Consider the following 18,458-nt stretch of genomic DNA (forward strand, 5'->3'; position numbering starts at 1 on the left):
AGATTCAGACAATTATTTAATAAAAACTAGACATTTTAAATGAGAATAAGAAAGTATTTCTTTGTGCCCCCCTTTCCCTGTTAATGCCCTACCTGGCCCCCTGGCAAAACTTTGCTAGACCCGCCCCTGCACAGTTACCAGCTGTTAGCTACTTAGAAAAGGATCCTGGTGTTATTTGTCTCTCAGAAACAGTTCATAACTTCCCTTCAACTCATTCATGTCACCTAAAAGGTAAACCTGTTTCTCCATCACCTGTTCAGCTCTGATGATTCAGTAAGGACATCTCCTGGTTTCATCTTCATGTTTCCCTCTCACCAGATAACCAAACCGACATCATGACCAGCAGCTTTTACAGCTGTGGCTCCAGCAAACATCAGCTGATACTAGAAATTAATATTAAATAAATTCTAACAACAGCTGATCAAACGTGCTGCTGTTGTTTAGCGCGACATCCGCTGGTTTCCTCTTTCTGGCGCAAAGTGGGCGATAAACAAACAAGAGAGAAAAGCCGATCAGCTGATCATTGATCAGTTTCATGATTGAAGTAGCAACAGGAGAGAAAGGGGGAGAGAATGAGAGAAGAAGAGGCAGCTGACAGCATAAAGACACAGAATAACTCCAGCTTTGTCTTTTTCATTCTAGCTGAAGTCCGGGACAAACTGTTCCTTTTCACCTCAATACGAAATGCGTAATATTTTCTCTGAATACGGGACGATTCCGTCTTTTTACGGGACGGTTGGTAACTCTACTAACTAACCTTATGAATAAAATAAAGTTCACTATCAGTAACATCATAGCACCCACCCAGCTGTAATAATAAATTCCGTCATGATAGCTAGTACACAGTACGAGTTATTGTAACTGACTGTAAAAAGTCAGCACGACGAAAATAACCTCCACCTAAACTTGGTTTATATCTGACCCAGATAGACTGCAGGGCATAACTTCTTACCTGAAGTTCAGTTCACCTGACACTTGGACCGGCGGCCGCCTCAGGTCTCTCCTCCTCCTGCCTCCCCTTTCCCTCATCCACCTGCTGGCCTCTGTGGAAGCTCCGCCATAGCCACCACCAAACAACTGAGCTATTTTTACACATCTGCCAGCATTTGGCCAATGCACCACCTTTCATTGTAACAACAACAACAACTACAACTACTACTACAAAAAAAATCACCATCGGCCCACCGGGAAAATGTCCGGAATGCCCGATGGCCAGTCCAGCTGTGGTTGTGCCATCAGTTAACCCTTGGCGTGCCAGCCGTGGAACGCGTGCCCCGGGGTTGCCGACCCCTGATGTAAGGTGTAAATTAGAGAGTGCAATGATTTTCAAATCATTTTAAACTACTCTGCAAACTTTTGTCATGTCTACTTTTGACCTGAGTGCTGGTAACAAGCCGGATGGTAGAGAACACAGCATCCATGATTTCCCAAAAGAATAGGCAACCAAAGCAGTTTAACACCTAAGCACAAGGAAAAAGGGGAGCACTATTTGTGTAATTTCCACTGAGTTCTTGCAACTTGTTTGGGGTGGGGAAAATGCTATCTTGAAAAAGTCTTGCATGATGGAAACGTTGCAGTGGGACACTGCCCTCAAATCAGTAGACTATGTATGCATGGTTTGCTTTCATATAACATTTTTAAAACTTCAGTAACAATAAATAATAAAACCATGCAGTGAGTGTGAAGTTTTGTTGTTATGGTGATATACACAAAACTGGAACTTCCTGTTTGCTGTGGTGGGCTGGGCATTTTCTAGTTAGCTTCTACTAAGTAAAAATCACAAACTCTAACAAAACCCTATATTTAGAAAACACTCAGCACCAATGTGGACTTGGTGGGATTTTTCTCTTAATGAGCTGGGGCACGGTATTACACAACATTGCACTGGACCAATAAGCCATTACTCAGTTAGAGCTAAGGCAATTATTCAGTTAGGGCTTTACTTCCCTCGAAAGTTCATTTGATGTATTTGTACGAGGATGTTGTTTAAATAGCACACTTTGGCCTTTTATATTATACAGCAACTTACACAGTACTTGATGCACAGTGTTTACATGTAGCTGTGCAGTTACACTTAGGGAAGTTTTGAAAAGAATAGATTTTTGAACAAATAGATGTTCTGCATGCTTAATTGGTCTAGTGGTTAATGTGCTGATATGTGCGTATACCTCAAGGGTCCAGCTTTAATATCCCAAGGTGATAAGCCCTGCAGTGATGCCAAAGGTCAGAAACCTTGGCTACTTGAAGTCTCATGTAATCAGCAGAAACATTTCCCTGAGTTCTCCTGTATTATATGGTGGCGAGTCAGGGGATGACTTCACTGGCCCACTGATGGATGTTAAGAAAAGTACAGGCCGAGTCTGCAAATAACAAACGGGTCGTATAGCAGACTGTCAGACTGCAGACTACTATATTGTGATCAAAAAGAGGAATGAACATTTTAATTATCATAATTAATAATCCTATCATATAGGATACAAATTACAAACTGCTGATTTTGGGGGCAGTATCCCAGTGTAACATTTCCATCATGCAGGACTTTTCCAAGATAGCATTTCCCCAAACAAGTTGCAAGAGCTCGCAGTGCAAATTACACAAATAGTGCTTAATGACCCTTTTCAAAAAATAAGTCTCATGTCAGACCTCTATTCTTACACTTGGTTTACTATAGTTTCTCCCCTTTTTCCTTGTGATTTTTTTCCTTGTGCTTAGGTGTTACTATAGTAAACCAGGTGTTTTGCTTTTTTGTTTGCTTGCTTGCTTGCTTGCTTGCTTGCTTGCTTGCTTGTTTGTTTTGTTTTGTTTTGCTGGTCTCACAAAGGAAAAATTTATGATTTACGGTTAGCATTGTGACACTGTTACATTTTGAACTCTATCATTGAACAACTACTGTCATGCAAGTTTAAACAAAACCACCTTAATTAAACCAGATGCCGTAATCTCAGTGCCACTGCACCCCAAAGTCCCCCATTCTGCTATGACGATAATTGTACTGTCAAGGTCATGGATGGTTAGGTTTCAGTACACTGTTCAAGTGGAAGGAATTGAATCAAAGGGCTCTGAAGGGGTCTAATCCCTGCACTGGAATGGCTTTGATTGTGTCAGGGAGCCATTAAGAATAAGTACATGTATGTTTGGTCAATAGATCAGTCACTGAGAGTAGCTATGGCATGTATGAGCTCCTTGAACTTTTTTTTTTTTTTTTTTTTTTTTTTTTTAAATGCTAAATCAAGCACCTGGACTTTTTCTCATGTTTTATCACGCACAGTTGAAATTAACCTTCTAGCGCACACCTGTAATGTTGGCTTTGTGTTTTTGCATATAACCCTGACAAAAATTTCCAGTGATGCCCAACTATTTGTTTGGCATCCAGAAGCACAGTTAGTTGAAGCTTACTTGTTTCTCTTGCTTAACCTCCTGATTTCTGGAAGGAAAAAAAAAAATAACCCAGCCTAGAGTTCGGCCACGAATAGTAAGTTCGTGGCGCTTAATGAGGGGTGGCTTGGAGCGTTTAGGCTGATGTAAATTAGTTTTTGTTTTTGTAAATCATTTTTGTAAATGATGAGTAGATGAAAAGTTGTGCTTGTTGGCCAGCCAGCTAGGCCCCACACATGGATTGAAAGGGTTAACGCTCATACCCGCACAGATGCCACGCACATTACAAGCGAGCCCTTTCATTGGTCCTAGTGAACACGGTGCCAAACTCTTTGTTTAGACTGCATTCATAGTTTGGTCGGTTTTTGCAAGTCCAGTTTTGGAGGCTTATTTTAGGGCTTCAAGGGGAAAAAACCCCCGTGGAAATCGACAACTTTTATCTTTTCAGTGGGCACAGTGTCAGGATAACATCTTAAAAGTGTGATAAGTAATGTATCTGCATCAAAAGCAAGAGCGTACAAGTGCAATGTGTTTGCTGCTGCTGCTTGCTTGATTCTCCTTTTCCAGGAAGCTTTGCACTTTAGCAATATGTGTGCTTAACAGTCAACTCTGCTGGAGATGGGAGAGGACATATCGCCGTATACAAATCAGATATGATGGGACTGAAGTTGTTGAGGTCTTTCCAAACATGACTTGATTCTTAAAAGTACACACCTACGCACAAGTATTTGCAGTATACTGGACGCAAACATCCACACATACCGTCGTGTGCACATGTACATGCTGAAACAAACACTGTTTGGCAGAAACGCACACATACAAACACTGCTCCACCGCAAGGGCAGCTGGCTCACGACCGCTAATGCAAGCATGAGATAATATTAGCAATCTATAAAATGCCAGGTCCTATTTTTATAATGCGAACTGGGGGTCACGAACTGCTGCATAAAAGACCATCACAGTTATGAGCCTGAGCTGCTCGACTCCAAATATACCCCAGGGTATAACTTCAGACCTGGATATGTGCCTGTAGGGTATTTTTGGGTCAGTGTTTACAGGTGTTTGTTCACTGGCAGCAATGCCAAGAGGTTAGTAGGATACCCACTTTAAGAAGTTCAAATACACTGGAGTTCATGTTGTTGAAATTATGGTTATTTTGACCAAGGATAGCCGGGAGGCAGGGTCTTGGAACAGGAGCACTTATTTTTAGTACCGTAAAGTGCCGCATCTATTGCAGTAAGTTCAGTTATTTTATCAAAGACCACACCTCAGATTGTGCAGTGGTTTTATTTGTCTAAAACTGACTTATGGCGAGGGCGCGTGTCACTTCAGATCCACCTTGGTGAACTAAATCTAGAAGGCAGAAAGGCAAGTGCAGGACTCGTAATGAGAGGGGAAAGCGAATTGTAGAATTTTTATGTTTTGTAACAGGGTGCAAAAGATCTACAGTAAAGCTGAAGTTGCCGCAGGGATGCGATGCTCTTGGTAGTGGGGTTTTCATTTGGCTGTATTATGTGAATAAAACAAGTTTGTTTTGGCTTACTGAATGCACTTTTATGGTGGAGTAAACTAACGCCGCAGTTTCAAGTAGCCTTCTCCTGTAAACCAGCTTAACCCTCTGTAGGGTTAAGCTGGTTTTAAATATGAAAACCTGGTAGTGTGAGGAATTATTATTATTATTATTATTATTATTATTATTATTATTATTATTATTATTTTATTTTTTTTTATTTTTTTTATTTATTTATTTTTAATTTTTTTTTATATATTTAACTTTGATTTGTACACACAGCTGACCTTTAACTGCCCACCTTTCAAAAATGTATTAAAAGGAGCTTCTTTTTTTCTTCACCCTTATTTTCCAGCTTCGAAGTCACTTTCAAGCAACATTCATTGGTACATGAGTGAATTCTGAAACAAGTGCTGATGTCTCTCTAAACCAACCATTATATCTTCTGTGTTGTTGTTGACGTTGTGTAGTCTATGTGGGTTAAGTACTACTCTGTGCTATATCTGTCTTCTTCAGACTTCATCTTCCTTTCCTTGTATCATCCGCCTCTCCTTCCTTCATCAGTCCTCTCGTGGACGCTCTTATCTTTTCCCTGCTTCCTTTGTACTTTTCCACTAAGCTCCATTTGTGTTCTTTCTCCACAGGTTTCGCTCTGAGCACCTAATATCAAAACCAATTGCAAAAAACATATCTGAGAAAAGTAAGCCATGGCTGTGGCCGGATGTCCGGATTATTTCCTGCATCATCCCAATTATCAGGTAAATGGAAATATTTCATTTGAGATATTCTTTTTTGGGAAAAGGGCAAAAATGTTCTTTTATCCTCCCTGATCAAAGACTGAGTCAGTAACTTGTCATGGCATGGTTGCATCATTCTACTAAGATGAATGCACAAAGAGCAGCAGCTGGATGGACCTCTGTGGCTCCAACAAAGATACTAAAGTAAACTAAATTGTTAAATTAATTCATGATTTCTCTTAAAATCCTTAACTTTGGCTGACTTTGGAATCAGATTTGTCTCCTTACACCTGGTCTTTGCACAACAAGTGATGTCACAACTACTAATATGAACTGTGCTTTGGTGTCATGAGTGTGCGATTATCGATCGTGTAGATGTGGAATATTAGAGCGCAGAGACTCTGTGCTTTCTCTGCTTCCTGTTTGTTTTAACTCTTCTACTCCCATGTTAGTGCTGATGCCAGGGATTTTCCTGAATGGTGATGCCCGTAATTCAGGAGAAGATTGCATTGGTGACATCACAGTTGGCCCAAACGGTGTGATGGTTATGAATAAAGCTTCACTCTACAAACTGCACATGACCAAATTCCATCACTCAGTATCCCCTCAGCTGTCCCAGCTGCTGAGGTTTAGATATGGATTCATGTCTTTTGGTCAAGTTGTCCCTGATCTTATTGTCTTTTTTGTGTAATTCAAATTTCCACAGACATTGATTTACAAGCGAATGCCATCATTTGTTGCAGAGGAACAAGAACAAACTTGACTTTTTGACCTTGCTGTTAGATTTAGCAGAATCATCACATCACCCTCAGTGGAGCAAAGGGCTTCCAAGCATTCGGAGTAGGCCAGTCCGGCTGTGCGATACAGTTCAGTCTGTACTGAACTGTATGGCACTGTTTTCAAATTTCTTTTATGTACATGTGCTCACATACTTGTGTGTATATATATATAGTAGATTTGTGTCAGTGGTTCTACTACAATATACAGCAATTTCTAGCAGCTGTATATTGTATCTGCTGGTCTTATTTTTAATAACAAGTTAGTGAAAAAGATGCCAGAAAGTGAAAAGGCACAGTGAATTTAAAAAATAACAAAAAAACATGGTGCCCAAAGATGGCAGTGTAAATATGTGTAGGCTAATAATTTTCCTGCATCTGGCCCTGCATTAATATTTTTCTTGTTTTAGATTATTCAGCACTAATTAAAGACAGACTGGAGGCTGTTTCAGAAAGAAATGAGACATCATTTAGCTCTTATTTCTTTGCCAATGGTTTGGGCGGGTCCTGTTAGAGCTGTAGTATATGGATGTTAATGTACACACACACACACACACACACACACACACACACACACACACACACACACACACACACACACACACACACACACACACACACACACACACACACAGCAGTACTCGCTCACTCGGCTGTTTGGAAACCATTCACCTATAACAGATGTACCTTGACTCACTGAATGAGAAAACCCATTCACTGTGAAATTCCAGGGTTGTGGAAGATTTTCCCTGATAAAACTGAAGCAGCAGTGCCAAACCGATTCAGTTAAAGATAACATTCATTCTATACTCCAGGGATTATATCACCACTTTAATCTTGTTTCAGATGTAATCTTGATAATCTTGACTGCTGGCTAAATGATCTGTATGTGCAGAACTAGGCACATCTGATGAAGTAAAGGATGCTTGCTAGGAAGCTACGCTATGCCCTACCAAGTCCAAGTCTGTATAAATGTCAGTGTATACTGTTTTATGTAACTATGGAGAGTTTCTTGTGACACAAAGAAAAGGACTAAAACACTAGAATGCCATCTAAAGAAATCTCCACATGCCAGTGAACAATACTGTCACGAAATGTTCACAGGACGCTAATATTAATGCTAGTTATAACAAGAGTTACCTGAGCATTTGCATGTCATTTTGGGCTTAACATCAGCAGTTCGGAGTTTCTAAAGACTGTCCTTGTTTATGCAGTGTGAAGATGTGCATCTCTTTAGTTTTCCAGTTTACTGTCAGTGCATGAACATTAAGACCAGCAGTATGCTATACGTAAGGGCAAAACTAGAGTTTGTTCATTTTTAACAACTTTTGTAGTTTCTTTCAGCAATCATAAGGAATGCTTCTCCAAGCTCTGTAAAGGATATTCAAGGCTCTTCTTTTCTTTATAAGCACAAAACCTGAAATGGTTTACTACTATAACATTTACAGACTAAAAAGTGGTGACTAAAACCCTCAGTCTTGTAATGTTATGCAAATGTCTGTCATGGCCCAGCTCTGCCATGGCTCATTTGATTTTAACTACAGTTACAGCTAAGTTTCCACAGTATAAACAAATTAATCAACAAAGCTTTGTAGCAGATATTAGTGTGACCTCCTGATCTCATTCTAGTTATGTAATAAGGGATTTCCACTTGCTGCCTAGTGTTCATGTACTGTATGTTGCAACAAGCCTATCTCTATTAGCGTTGGTTTTTTTTTCCCAGTAGGTCAGTCTGAAATAAGACTAGGACCCTTTTAGCATTAGTGATCTTATATTTAAAGAATTTTTGTTCTCATTAAAACGGTAATAGAAAGTGCAATTTTTATCCTGTGATACTTAAAAGCCTCAGCCTCTCTAATGTCTGCAGACTGCAGTCAAGCGTGTAGTGTCCACTGTGCAGAGGACAAGTGGACAGTTTTGCAGTAAGGATCCTAAATGAGCACAGTTGGTGCTTATGTAATTACTGTGTGCACTGTAAAGTTAAAAATTTTGAATTGAACGTACTGGGAAAAAGGATGTTGAAGATGGAGCTGCCAGGCAGGAGGAAAAAAACCACTGAGAAGACTCATGGATGGAATGAGGGGGACATACAGAGGAGCATGCTAGGGACCAAGGGAGATGGAGGAACATGATCTGCTTTTGGAGGCTCGAAAAAAGAAGTGATCTAAACCAGTTGCTTTAGGCAGACCTTCCCTCACTTGTGAGTAACTCGGCTTTAAATAAAAGGCTGATGAGGTACCGACATTTTGCATCATACTCACATGAGCTAGTTTTGAATTAAACTGATGGAAACGACCAAAACTAGCAACAGTCTGAACTCAATGGTGAAGAGAAGACTGTCAGGATCAGAGTGGAATGTTGAGCTGTGTTAACAATGATGACTTCACTTACTGGTGAATGTGAATCAACTACTAGTGTGTTTGAGGTCCAGCCTCCACTCCTTTTCGTCTGTGCCTTAACCTTGCCTCTGGCCTTCCACTGACCCCTTTTCAAAGGGTTAAACCGTCAACCTCCTGATTTCTTTTTGAAGTTCTTTTCAACTTCATTAAAATGAAAGGGCTCTTCTGTGCTCCTTGTCAAAATTTGGCCTACAGTCAAAGTCCTGCTTTTCGCCCCTTAATAGTGTGCAGGATATGTGGGTGGGTGGGTGGGTGGGGAAGTCTGTGCATATGTGCCTGTGCTTGTAAGATTCAGAGGTGTGATGACAAAATGCAAGAATACAGGAAAAAGAACCTTTTTTTTTCCTTTATGTTGGTAAGACACGAGGTGTGCGTGTGATTTACTTCCAGACAGCCATGCCATACAGCATTGAAGAACAGTATATGGTGTGAAAGAGTCTTTACACTTCTGCTCAGTGATGCTCAACCATGACCATCCTGTCCTGAATACACACAGCAACTTTGTGATAAACTTGCACGCCAACCAAACTGCTTGGGTGACTGGGTAGGGATCAGTCACAGTCTGGTAGCTGGACCAGACGGTGTGCGTTGATGATGGGTTTGCTGTGTTATGGGAACAAATGTAGTAGTGTGGTGGTTATTTCTTTCTGGGGGGGGGGAAATACCACTGAAATTCAAGACAATAAAAGACTGAACAATACAGCTTAATGATTGGATGCGGTTGGGTTAGTTGGTATAGAAAAGCGGTTGGGGGTAGCTGTGGTCGACAGTCATACACTGACAAAGTACATAGCATGTACACCAGTTTTTACCAAGGCTTTGGTTTTTAAGAGAGGAGAGAAAGAAGTTAAACATGCATTAATTCAGTATAGCAGTACCATTATTTTGAAGAATGGAGACATCAGGGTGAAATTCAACAGTATTTCAAAGTGACTAGATTCTCTTTGAACTGTTCATCAGTCCTGGTTAGTGGGGTTACTTTAGATGTCGAAATGCTTTAACACTTGAGCATGAGAATAATAAAGCTTGTTATAGTGTTTACATTACGGTGTAAAATCAGTTGGGTTTAGGAATCACTGCTAGCCTCACATTTGTGTAACAAGATAAAGAATAAATGTGTTGTTGCCATCAAGCACTGCGCTGCAAGGAAACAAATTTAATGAGATTCACCTAAAACCTTAAATGTATTAGCAAAAGGCTGCTTGTTGCAATGCTTTTGACCTGTTAACTCCAATGTGGGGCACAAAGACTCCATTATAGTTTCAAAAAACAATAAAAAAAATTAAGTGTGAGGTGTGTTTTTATACACACAAAAAAAATCTAGTTCTGCCTGCACTGTCTGTACTCTAAATGAGATGGAACAAGCTACTGTAGCAGCTTTTATTACAGCTTCAGAGGTCTTGTGTGCTTACAGTGAGTAGTGATGTTTTTCTGTACACTGTCCACCCAGAACGTTCTGTTCCCTCTCCTGCTGTGTCAGGTCCTGTGCGGGACGCTAGTCGGGACACAGACGAATGATAAGTTGCTCTAGCTGTGCCAGAAACAAATCTGAGACGAATATGTTTACACAAATGTACATGGTCACTCCTTTTACTCTGATTTTTATTTTTTTTATTTTTTTCTGACTTTTTGAACAGTTTGTCCTGACTGGAATGCTTCAAGCCAGCATAACAAAGGGCAATCGAGGACACTGTGGATGAGTGGTATCTTAAGTGCTTTCCATCTGTGCTCTGATGCACACCTGACCATGTTCGCACACTGTTTATGCTATATGTGGTGTCATTTTACATTCGCAGTGTAGGGAGAGTAGAGAATAAGTTGGCTCAGGTTTTCTGAAGGCTTTGTAACTGGGGTTTGTTTTCCATTGGTCATTTCCATTTATAGCTTTTACTTCCCCTAAAATGTTCTTAGAAAAAAAGCTGTTTCTGCTTAGTTATAGCTTCGCCTTTTAAAGCGCAGCTCTGCAGGATGAGGAAAAATGATTTCCAGAAATGGAATATACTATTCAAAATGATATTTGCGTTCATGTATAATCACCGGTTCCTATCAGTGGTTGTTTCTGTTGCTTATTTTGACAGTAGACCAGGACAAACGACCCTAACACTGGCACTTTAGAGGGCCTCGTGTTGTGGTTTCACATGGAAATGATGGCCACCGTAAGGTTATTCTACATGCTTGGAAGTGGAAATGTGAGAAAGGCATATTTAGCTGGTTGCAGTTTGCAAACTCTGCGCCAGATGCCACCAATTCCTACACATTGGTCCTTTACGTCAGCGGTCCCCAACCCCCGGGCCTCGGACCGGTACCGGTCCGTGAGTCGTTTGGTACCGGCCGCGAGAGTTGAGGCTCAGGTGTGAAATGTATAGTTTTCAGGGTTTTTATCGGTTTTCAGCATTATTTTGTTATCGTTTTTATCGTTTACTCGGTTTTCCTTGGTCTTTTCACGTGTGTTATGAATAAATTTTCTTTTTTTCGGTACCGGTACTAGTTTTATTTTGTTGTATTTATCCGCGACACCTTAAAGGCCGGTCCATGAAAATATTGTCGGGCATAAACCGGTCCGTGGCGCAAAAAAGGTTGGGGACCGCTGCTTTACGTGATCGAACAAGTTTCAACAAGAACGTGCTCCACCATGTGGGCATTCAGTTCTACAGCATAAATGGTTAATTTAAAAATAAATGAATGAAAGGGGAGAGAAAACAAAATTTGCATTCAGCTGACATTTAAAGGGGGGTAATATACTGGTGATTTTAAATGTTGATCATGTTTAGATAATGCATGTTTACATTGGCTACTGTAACAAAGTTCTAAATTATTTGTTTTTTTTTTCTGTCTTCTTGCTTCTCTCTCCCTCAGCAGGAAAATATAGACCGGTCTTCCAATCACAGACAGACTGATCTCATTGGTCCAAGATTTCAGCAACCGGCTAATCAGAGTTCTCCTAACCATCAAGGTTGGTCCTTTTTGTTTTGCTTTTTACCTGATTGCACATTTAAAATGTCTAGTCTTGAGCATGTTTTGGAGCTTGTCATTTAAGACTGCATTTTAAATATACATATCAAACATTTTCCCATTTCCATTCTGTTTGCGTGTTGGTTTTGGGGGTGTGATATATATATTTGGGTCTCTTCCGCTGTCAACACTTGAGCTGTTCAAAGGATGATGTGCATGGACGCAGGGTGCTATTATAATTACACTGTCTATGTAATTGTGCCATACAGGGCTCATCCATGACAATCGGAGCATGAGATTTAAACACAATATTGGCTCAGCATGGGAGGTAAGGGTGGGGAGTCTGTGAGGACTCAACCAGTGAATTAGAACGCTTGTCGCTGGCATGGGAAATAAATGGAGCAGAAATTACATTGTCATTTTTCAGGATCATCTGGGATAGAGGGAACTGAGGACTGGAGAGGCAGATGAATGGAGATGAGTGTCACTAGGCGATATTTTTGTTTACACACTCAGAATATCTCTTTGTCATGCTTATTTTACACCGTTTCATACATTGCACAACAAATTATTACAAGAGCTCATTCAAGCACTTTAACACTCGATTAGTACATCTGGATTTTTAGTCGAATCACTGTACTTGCTGACATTATTAAGCTTGTTTTCAAATAACTATCCACTTTTATCCTTTTTAGCCCATTAAAGTCACAAGTATTCACAAATGAAACAGTACAGCTTTGTTGGACAATGGCCTTTATCGAATCATTTGCAAGCCAGTATTTGATTTGACGAAATAGGAGCTGCTCTGGATGATGTTCTCAACATGCAGCTGTGCTAACCACATTAGGTTATAATTAATTTAGTGTGGAGTTGAGTGTTTTTGCACAGCTTATGTTGGTCCAAGTGCGTAATCAGAAAACTGACAAGACCACATTGTCCAGTACCTTAGCATGCCACGTGAGTCATCTCGTGTCAAGGGCTCAGAGTGTGCTAATTCCTTCTGCTTCTGTTGTTTTCCTCCATGTTCGCGTCAGTTATTTCTGTGGTATAACGGCGCTTAATGACAGCATGTGTTTTAGAACGGACTCGGACTGGAGCATTGCCCTCCCAATGAGGAATGCAAGTAAATGAGACAGTTTTTAAGATTGCATATCATGTCTTGACAAGAAGTGGTTTTTTTTTTTTTTTTTTTTTTTTTTTTTTTGTGTGTGTGTTTTGATGTATCTCTCTCAATAAGGAAAATCGGCATCTTTACAATCTGAATTCTTGGGTGTTATCTCATATTTTGGAATTGTTCTGACATCGTTCTCTCCTTATGAAGGCAAAAAAGACCCATATTGTCTAACACATCTTAAACGTCTTCTGTCATAAATAAACTTTGCCGACTGCAAGATGAAATCATCTGAATGTGACTATGTAAAGGTTATTTAATAGTAGAGATGGCACGATACCACTTATGTCCGATACCGATATCATACATTTGGATATCTGCCGATACCGATATGAATCCGATATAGTGGGTTGTTTTTTTTTTTAATCAATAAAACTGTTTAATATATTGCTGCATTTTGTATGAGTTCATACTCAAGTTTAAATAAACAACAACACTAAAGCTATTCTGTTATCCCTGTATGTTTTAAAAAAAAAAAAAAAAAAAAAAAAAAAAATACACTCCACCCAAAATAATTCATAGTTCAGCAATACTGATCAATCTAATAAACTTAAACCTACTCAAACCTCCCTATTCTGGTATTTTAAAGAGTACTTAGCAGAAATATTAAGCAACCTAACTAATAGGGTTGCAAACTCCCAGCAAAAAAAAAAAAAAAAAAATGGGGAACCACCCCCCACCTCACGGTGCTTAATCGACGTAATCAACTTTAATTTGATGCAGTGTGGGGAAAAAAAATGCACAGAAATAAATTATTTTTCAAGAATAATTAAATAGATTCAACATCTTTCTTCAACAGAATTGCAGACTGCACAGATGGTTCCCAAAGGAAAAAGTAGTATAGCTTACTAGGGTATATTAGACTTAATAGTTACTATATACAGTAATGGACTTCTATATATTTTACATCAGATTAAAACTTTGGGTGTAAGATTCAGATAATTATTTATTAAAAGCTAGACATTTTAAATGAGAATAAGAAAGAAAAGTATGTCTTTGTCCCCCTTTTCCCTGTTAATGCCCTATCGGCCCCCCTGGCTAAACTTTGCTAGATCCGCCCCTGCACAGTTACCAGCCGTCAGCTACGTAGAAAAAGATCCTGGTGTAGAAAGTAATATTAAATAAATTCTAACAACAGCTTATCAAGCTTAAACATGCTGCTGTTGTTCAGCCGCTGGTTTCCTCTTTCTGGTGCAAAGTGGGCCAAAAACAAACAAGAGAGACGGACTCACGACAGAAAAGCCGATCAGCTGATCATTAATCAGTTTCACGATTGAAGTAGCAGCAAGAAGAGGCAGTCGCTCCATATATCGGTTGTTAAGCTTAACGCGGGAATGCTTTACAAACATTCAGAGATGAACTTGCACACTTGCTTTACTTCTCTCTGGGATAACTTCCTCAGAGATGAAATGCTGGTTTGATAGCAAGGCTACAAATACACACAGCCGCTCTATCACGTGAGCACACTGCTCCGACTGCTACGGTTATGAGCCGAGTTACGCCATGTCGCAAGTTTTGTGAGGTGCTTTTTTGATATTTAATGGATCGGATTACATTTTTAATTTCTCTCCGATATCCGATCCAGTAATTTACGTCAGTATCGGACCGATACCGATACGTAATATCGGATCGGTCCATCTCTATTTAATAGTAGCAGTATTTATTGGCCTTTTTGAATCTAGTGAATGTAGCAAAATGCCATCTGCCACGAGTGTAAGATGTTTGAGTCCCACATCTCTCCACTGTCGCACCTCAGACCCTCACTGGTAAACATGGATGTGACCATTGTTCCCGGTGGTGGTGGGGGCATATCTGTGATGGGTATGCAGCTGCTAGGCAACAAATCCCATCAATGCTACCGATGCATTTCAGTAATCTGATGGCGTGGCTCCTCAAGGGGTCAACCAGTCAAGATCTCAGGCTGGAAATGAAGGTCCTAGCTCTTCAAGTTATGCTCGTTATTTTTAAGGAAGATGTGACAGACGCACCTTTTTAACTAACAGCATTTCACCCAGTTCGTGTGAAATTCATTCTTATGTCCTGTATATATTATGCCTAAGCTCTGACACTTTGGCTTCCCACAGAGATATGTCAAGGTCATCCCAGCAGGGGAGTGACAATGCTAACTTCTCACTTAAGGGGAAGCTAGTGGGTGGAGGTTGAAATGCTTTTAGCAAGAGCTACAGCAGTGTGGCAGCTGGGGTTTGGGCTTTTGTGTGCAGGCATGCAGCAAAGAACAAGGGTGAATACTTGGGCAGACCCCAAACATTAAGGTGTGTTTGGACATGTATAGCAGTGTGAGAAGATTTGTGAGTGTAACAACGGATACTATATTATAATTGGCCCTGTGAACCATATAACTCTGTGGCAAGCCTAACACTATTGAGAGATTAACAGTGGTCAGCCAGCTGATAGACCATCATCCCTCTAGCCAGATCTGCGCTGCTTAGATTTTTATAATTTAAACTGTTAACTATCACTTTAAGCAATTTCACCCACTTTTCCTTTTACACATAATTCCCACTCAGATGTGTTTCTGATCCTCTGTTCACTCCTGTATTTTCTTTCCTTCAGTTCTTGTCCAATCTTCCCCCTCCTCCTCCTCTCCTCCAGTTTCATTCAGACCCTATCCCACACTCCCTCCAAATCAGGAGGCTTGGCCCTCAGTGGGTGTTGTCACCAGAGGTATTGTACTCCCCAGTGCAGAGCCACGCTTAACAGTTCAGACTTGGCCCGTCTATATACTCCCCCAATCTCTTTGAATGTAAACCCCTCTGCTGGGCTCGTATTCAAATGCTGTTTGTCCCCCAGTACATCTTTTGTGTGTGTGTGTGTGTGTGCGCGCAGTTGATGTACTGTATATGTATACATTCCCCCTTCTTTAGGGTTGCGGCCCCTTTTTTGTTTTCTTAACTAGCAGGAATGACTAAAAGATGAACAGGCAGCATTCCTGGAGAGCCATACGTGTCTGCCATCATCGCAATAGTCTTGCTTTTGTCCACGTCGCTCTCTCGCTAATGAGCCAAAATATTCAAAACGGATTTTATGCAGATTTTTGTCAGGTCCAACTAGTTCAGTTTGTTCTGATTGTATTTGGCGTGGCTCAAACAATAGAGGGTGCTTGGGCTATTTTTACCCCTAATTTAACTTGTTATGGGTCCTATGAAGAGGAGGGAGGGCAGTAAAGATGTCAGAGGAGGAGGGGAGGGAATGAATTCCACTCATGGGAGAAGTGAAACGATGAGTAAATGAGAACAGTAATGTCCGTGTTGGTCTTGGAGCGGTCGAGGCTTTATATTTGGATCTGACTTCTACAGTGGAGTTTAGGCCGAGTTCTTTAAAAAGAAAAGGGGAAAGGATTTGGTTATTATGAATAAACCAAAAATATACTTATCAAATATGACAGTTAAAGCAGTTTGCTCAAATGGAGCTTAAATAGTGACCCAGTGCTCTTCAAATGTAGAAGAAAAGCACAGTAACTGAACCACCTCCACGTGGATCCGCAGTCTCTAAGATGATAGGATCCAGGATAATCGCACCTCTTAAAGGACTAATTTAGTGGAAGGATTAAGTAATGAGGTACTTGTTACCTGTGCTCATATCCATTTACCGCTCAGTATTAGGACTAATTTCTGCCGCTAGTGATTTCCTTCCTACCCATTCTGTTGTGTGATCCCTGTTGCATTTGTAAATTCTTCCTGTGAGGAACGGATGAGGCTGAGTCAGAGCCTGTAGCTGTAAGATTTTTAACAGAGATGCATCTCGGGTGAATACAGCTTTAAATAAATCCTGCTGTCTGTTGGTTCTTTCCATCTGTTTTGCTCTGTAAACTTTGCGCATGGTGGTGAATAGGAGTGCAGCAACTGTGTAATAGCTTTCACAGCGAGGTTCAGTGTTGTTTTAAAGCTCCATGCCTACAACAAGGCTCATAACATGGTAGTGATGCTGTACATTAAGCATATGCATCAGAGCTGCTACTTGTCTTTTTCTTTCCTCCCTGTTTTGAGTCTACAGCTGCAGCTATGTGTGCTTCCTGCTGCACAAGCTGCTGTGATATTTTATTAGTATATTATAACTTCTGTAATATAGTGAGAACACATGTGAGGATAGATCTAAAGGTTTGTGTCATTTCTCGTGGCTGCCAAAGCCAAGTATCACGTGTAGCTTCTGTTTTCTGGGCTGTGTCCAACGACGAACAATGATAGGCTGCTTCCCTCTCCAGATCTTCAGAGTTTAAATCCTGTGCATGTGTGCGTGCCTGCCTGCATGCCTTCTGTGTCATCAGTCTGTCTGCCTCACGCCACGGAGCATGACGCATATCTTTGTTTGTGCGATTGTGACATGCATTGGTGATTGCGATCATATGACTGATAATGACGCACAAGTCTTTCATAGCTGCAAGAGTTTATGGGTGGTGTTTCTTTGTATGCTGACAGTTCCCCAGAAGCCATACTAGGTCAGGTACATGCTCTCCCTACCTTGAGGGTCATGTCGTATCTCTGAAGAATAAAAAGGATAAAAGTAATTTTTGAAATTTGGTCTTACATTTCATGTAGATTTTCTAAACTTTTAGATATATGTCGATTATTTTTCCTTTTTTAAACAACAGCTGCAGCATGCAGGTCGTGGTGCTTTGTTCGATATTACAACTGTGTTGTCTGTCCTTAGTCCTGTGTTTAGCCCCGTATGCACCCTGGATCCTGTGGCATATAGGTCTTTAGCTCTCTAGGCTATCTATAAGTAGCTGCTGCAGCTTATCTGTCACTATTAATACCTGCAGATTAAGCGCCAGCAGTTCAGACACCTGTGGTGCACCTTCCTTACATTTTATGTTTTAAGGAAAAGGTCCTCAAAGGCGACACAAAAGTTTTAGCAGGTAGCTATAGCTAGAGGCAGAGCCATGCCTTTGCATGTAGATGTTTGCGTGGAGATACTGACTCACTAACCTGTGACGCCTCTTGTTGTTTAATCCCTCCTTTTTTTTTTTTTCTCTCCCTTTTTTCCTCAGAAGAGGAAAGACTGGCATTTCCACAAGAAAAATGGCCCATTGCCAGACTGGTGCTCACTTTGAGGCCAGTGCTTTTAAAACTACATTAGTCAGATTACAGTTTTCCAATGTAAGCTTTCTGATGAGTCATGGGATTTTTACCTGTGATATGACACCTGCATGATCCAGCTGTCAGGTGTGCTGCACTCTGAGCCAGCAGGGACAGTACGTGAGGCATGTGGGGCTCATTTGAATTCTGACAGCAGACCGGTGTCTGTTAAAGTTACAGTATAGTATTAATTTGCATTCATTAGATTAGTATTATTTTTTTCTCAAGTATACTGGGTATAGCCTAAGGTTTTGTGGATGCAGGAGGCGGCTGGTGCTAACAAAGCATCTGTATTACTTTCCATTTCATTTAGACTTACCAGTTAGTTACTAACAGAACTATGATCTAAAGCTCACATGTGCATATTCATAAATGAGCATAGATGTATAATCCATCCACATAAGATTTTTCACAAAGGGCATCTTCACTGCTGAACAAGAAA

The 18,458-nt window shown here is 40.5% G+C and overlaps 1 protein-coding gene across 3 annotated transcripts in view; it reads left to right on the forward strand.

Moving 5' to 3' along the window:
• The window catches only part of grb10b (growth factor receptor-bound protein 10b), a 64,001-nt gene that overhangs the window by 11,042 nt on the left and 34,501 nt on the right, over positions 1-18,458 (forward strand). For 2 of the 3 annotated variants that reach the window (XM_084942786.1, XM_084942784.1), the window contains exons 2-3: positions 5,530-5,643; positions 11,654-11,750. In XM_084942786.1, the coding sequence (XP_084798912.1) occupies positions 5,593-5,643; positions 11,654-11,750 (148 nt within the window). In that variant the 5' untranslated portion in view covers positions 5,530-5,592. The remainder of the gene's footprint in view (positions 1-5,529; positions 5,644-11,653; positions 11,751-18,458) is intronic. The other variant, XM_084942785.1, reaches the window with a different exon arrangement.

This window comes from Perissodus microlepis, chromosome 11, assembly GCF_051167445.1.
Source record: "Perissodus microlepis isolate ML-2025 ecotype Zambia chromosome 11, ASM5116744v1, whole genome shotgun sequence".
Taxonomy (NCBI): domain Eukaryota; kingdom Metazoa; phylum Chordata; class Actinopteri; order Cichliformes; family Cichlidae; genus Perissodus; species Perissodus microlepis.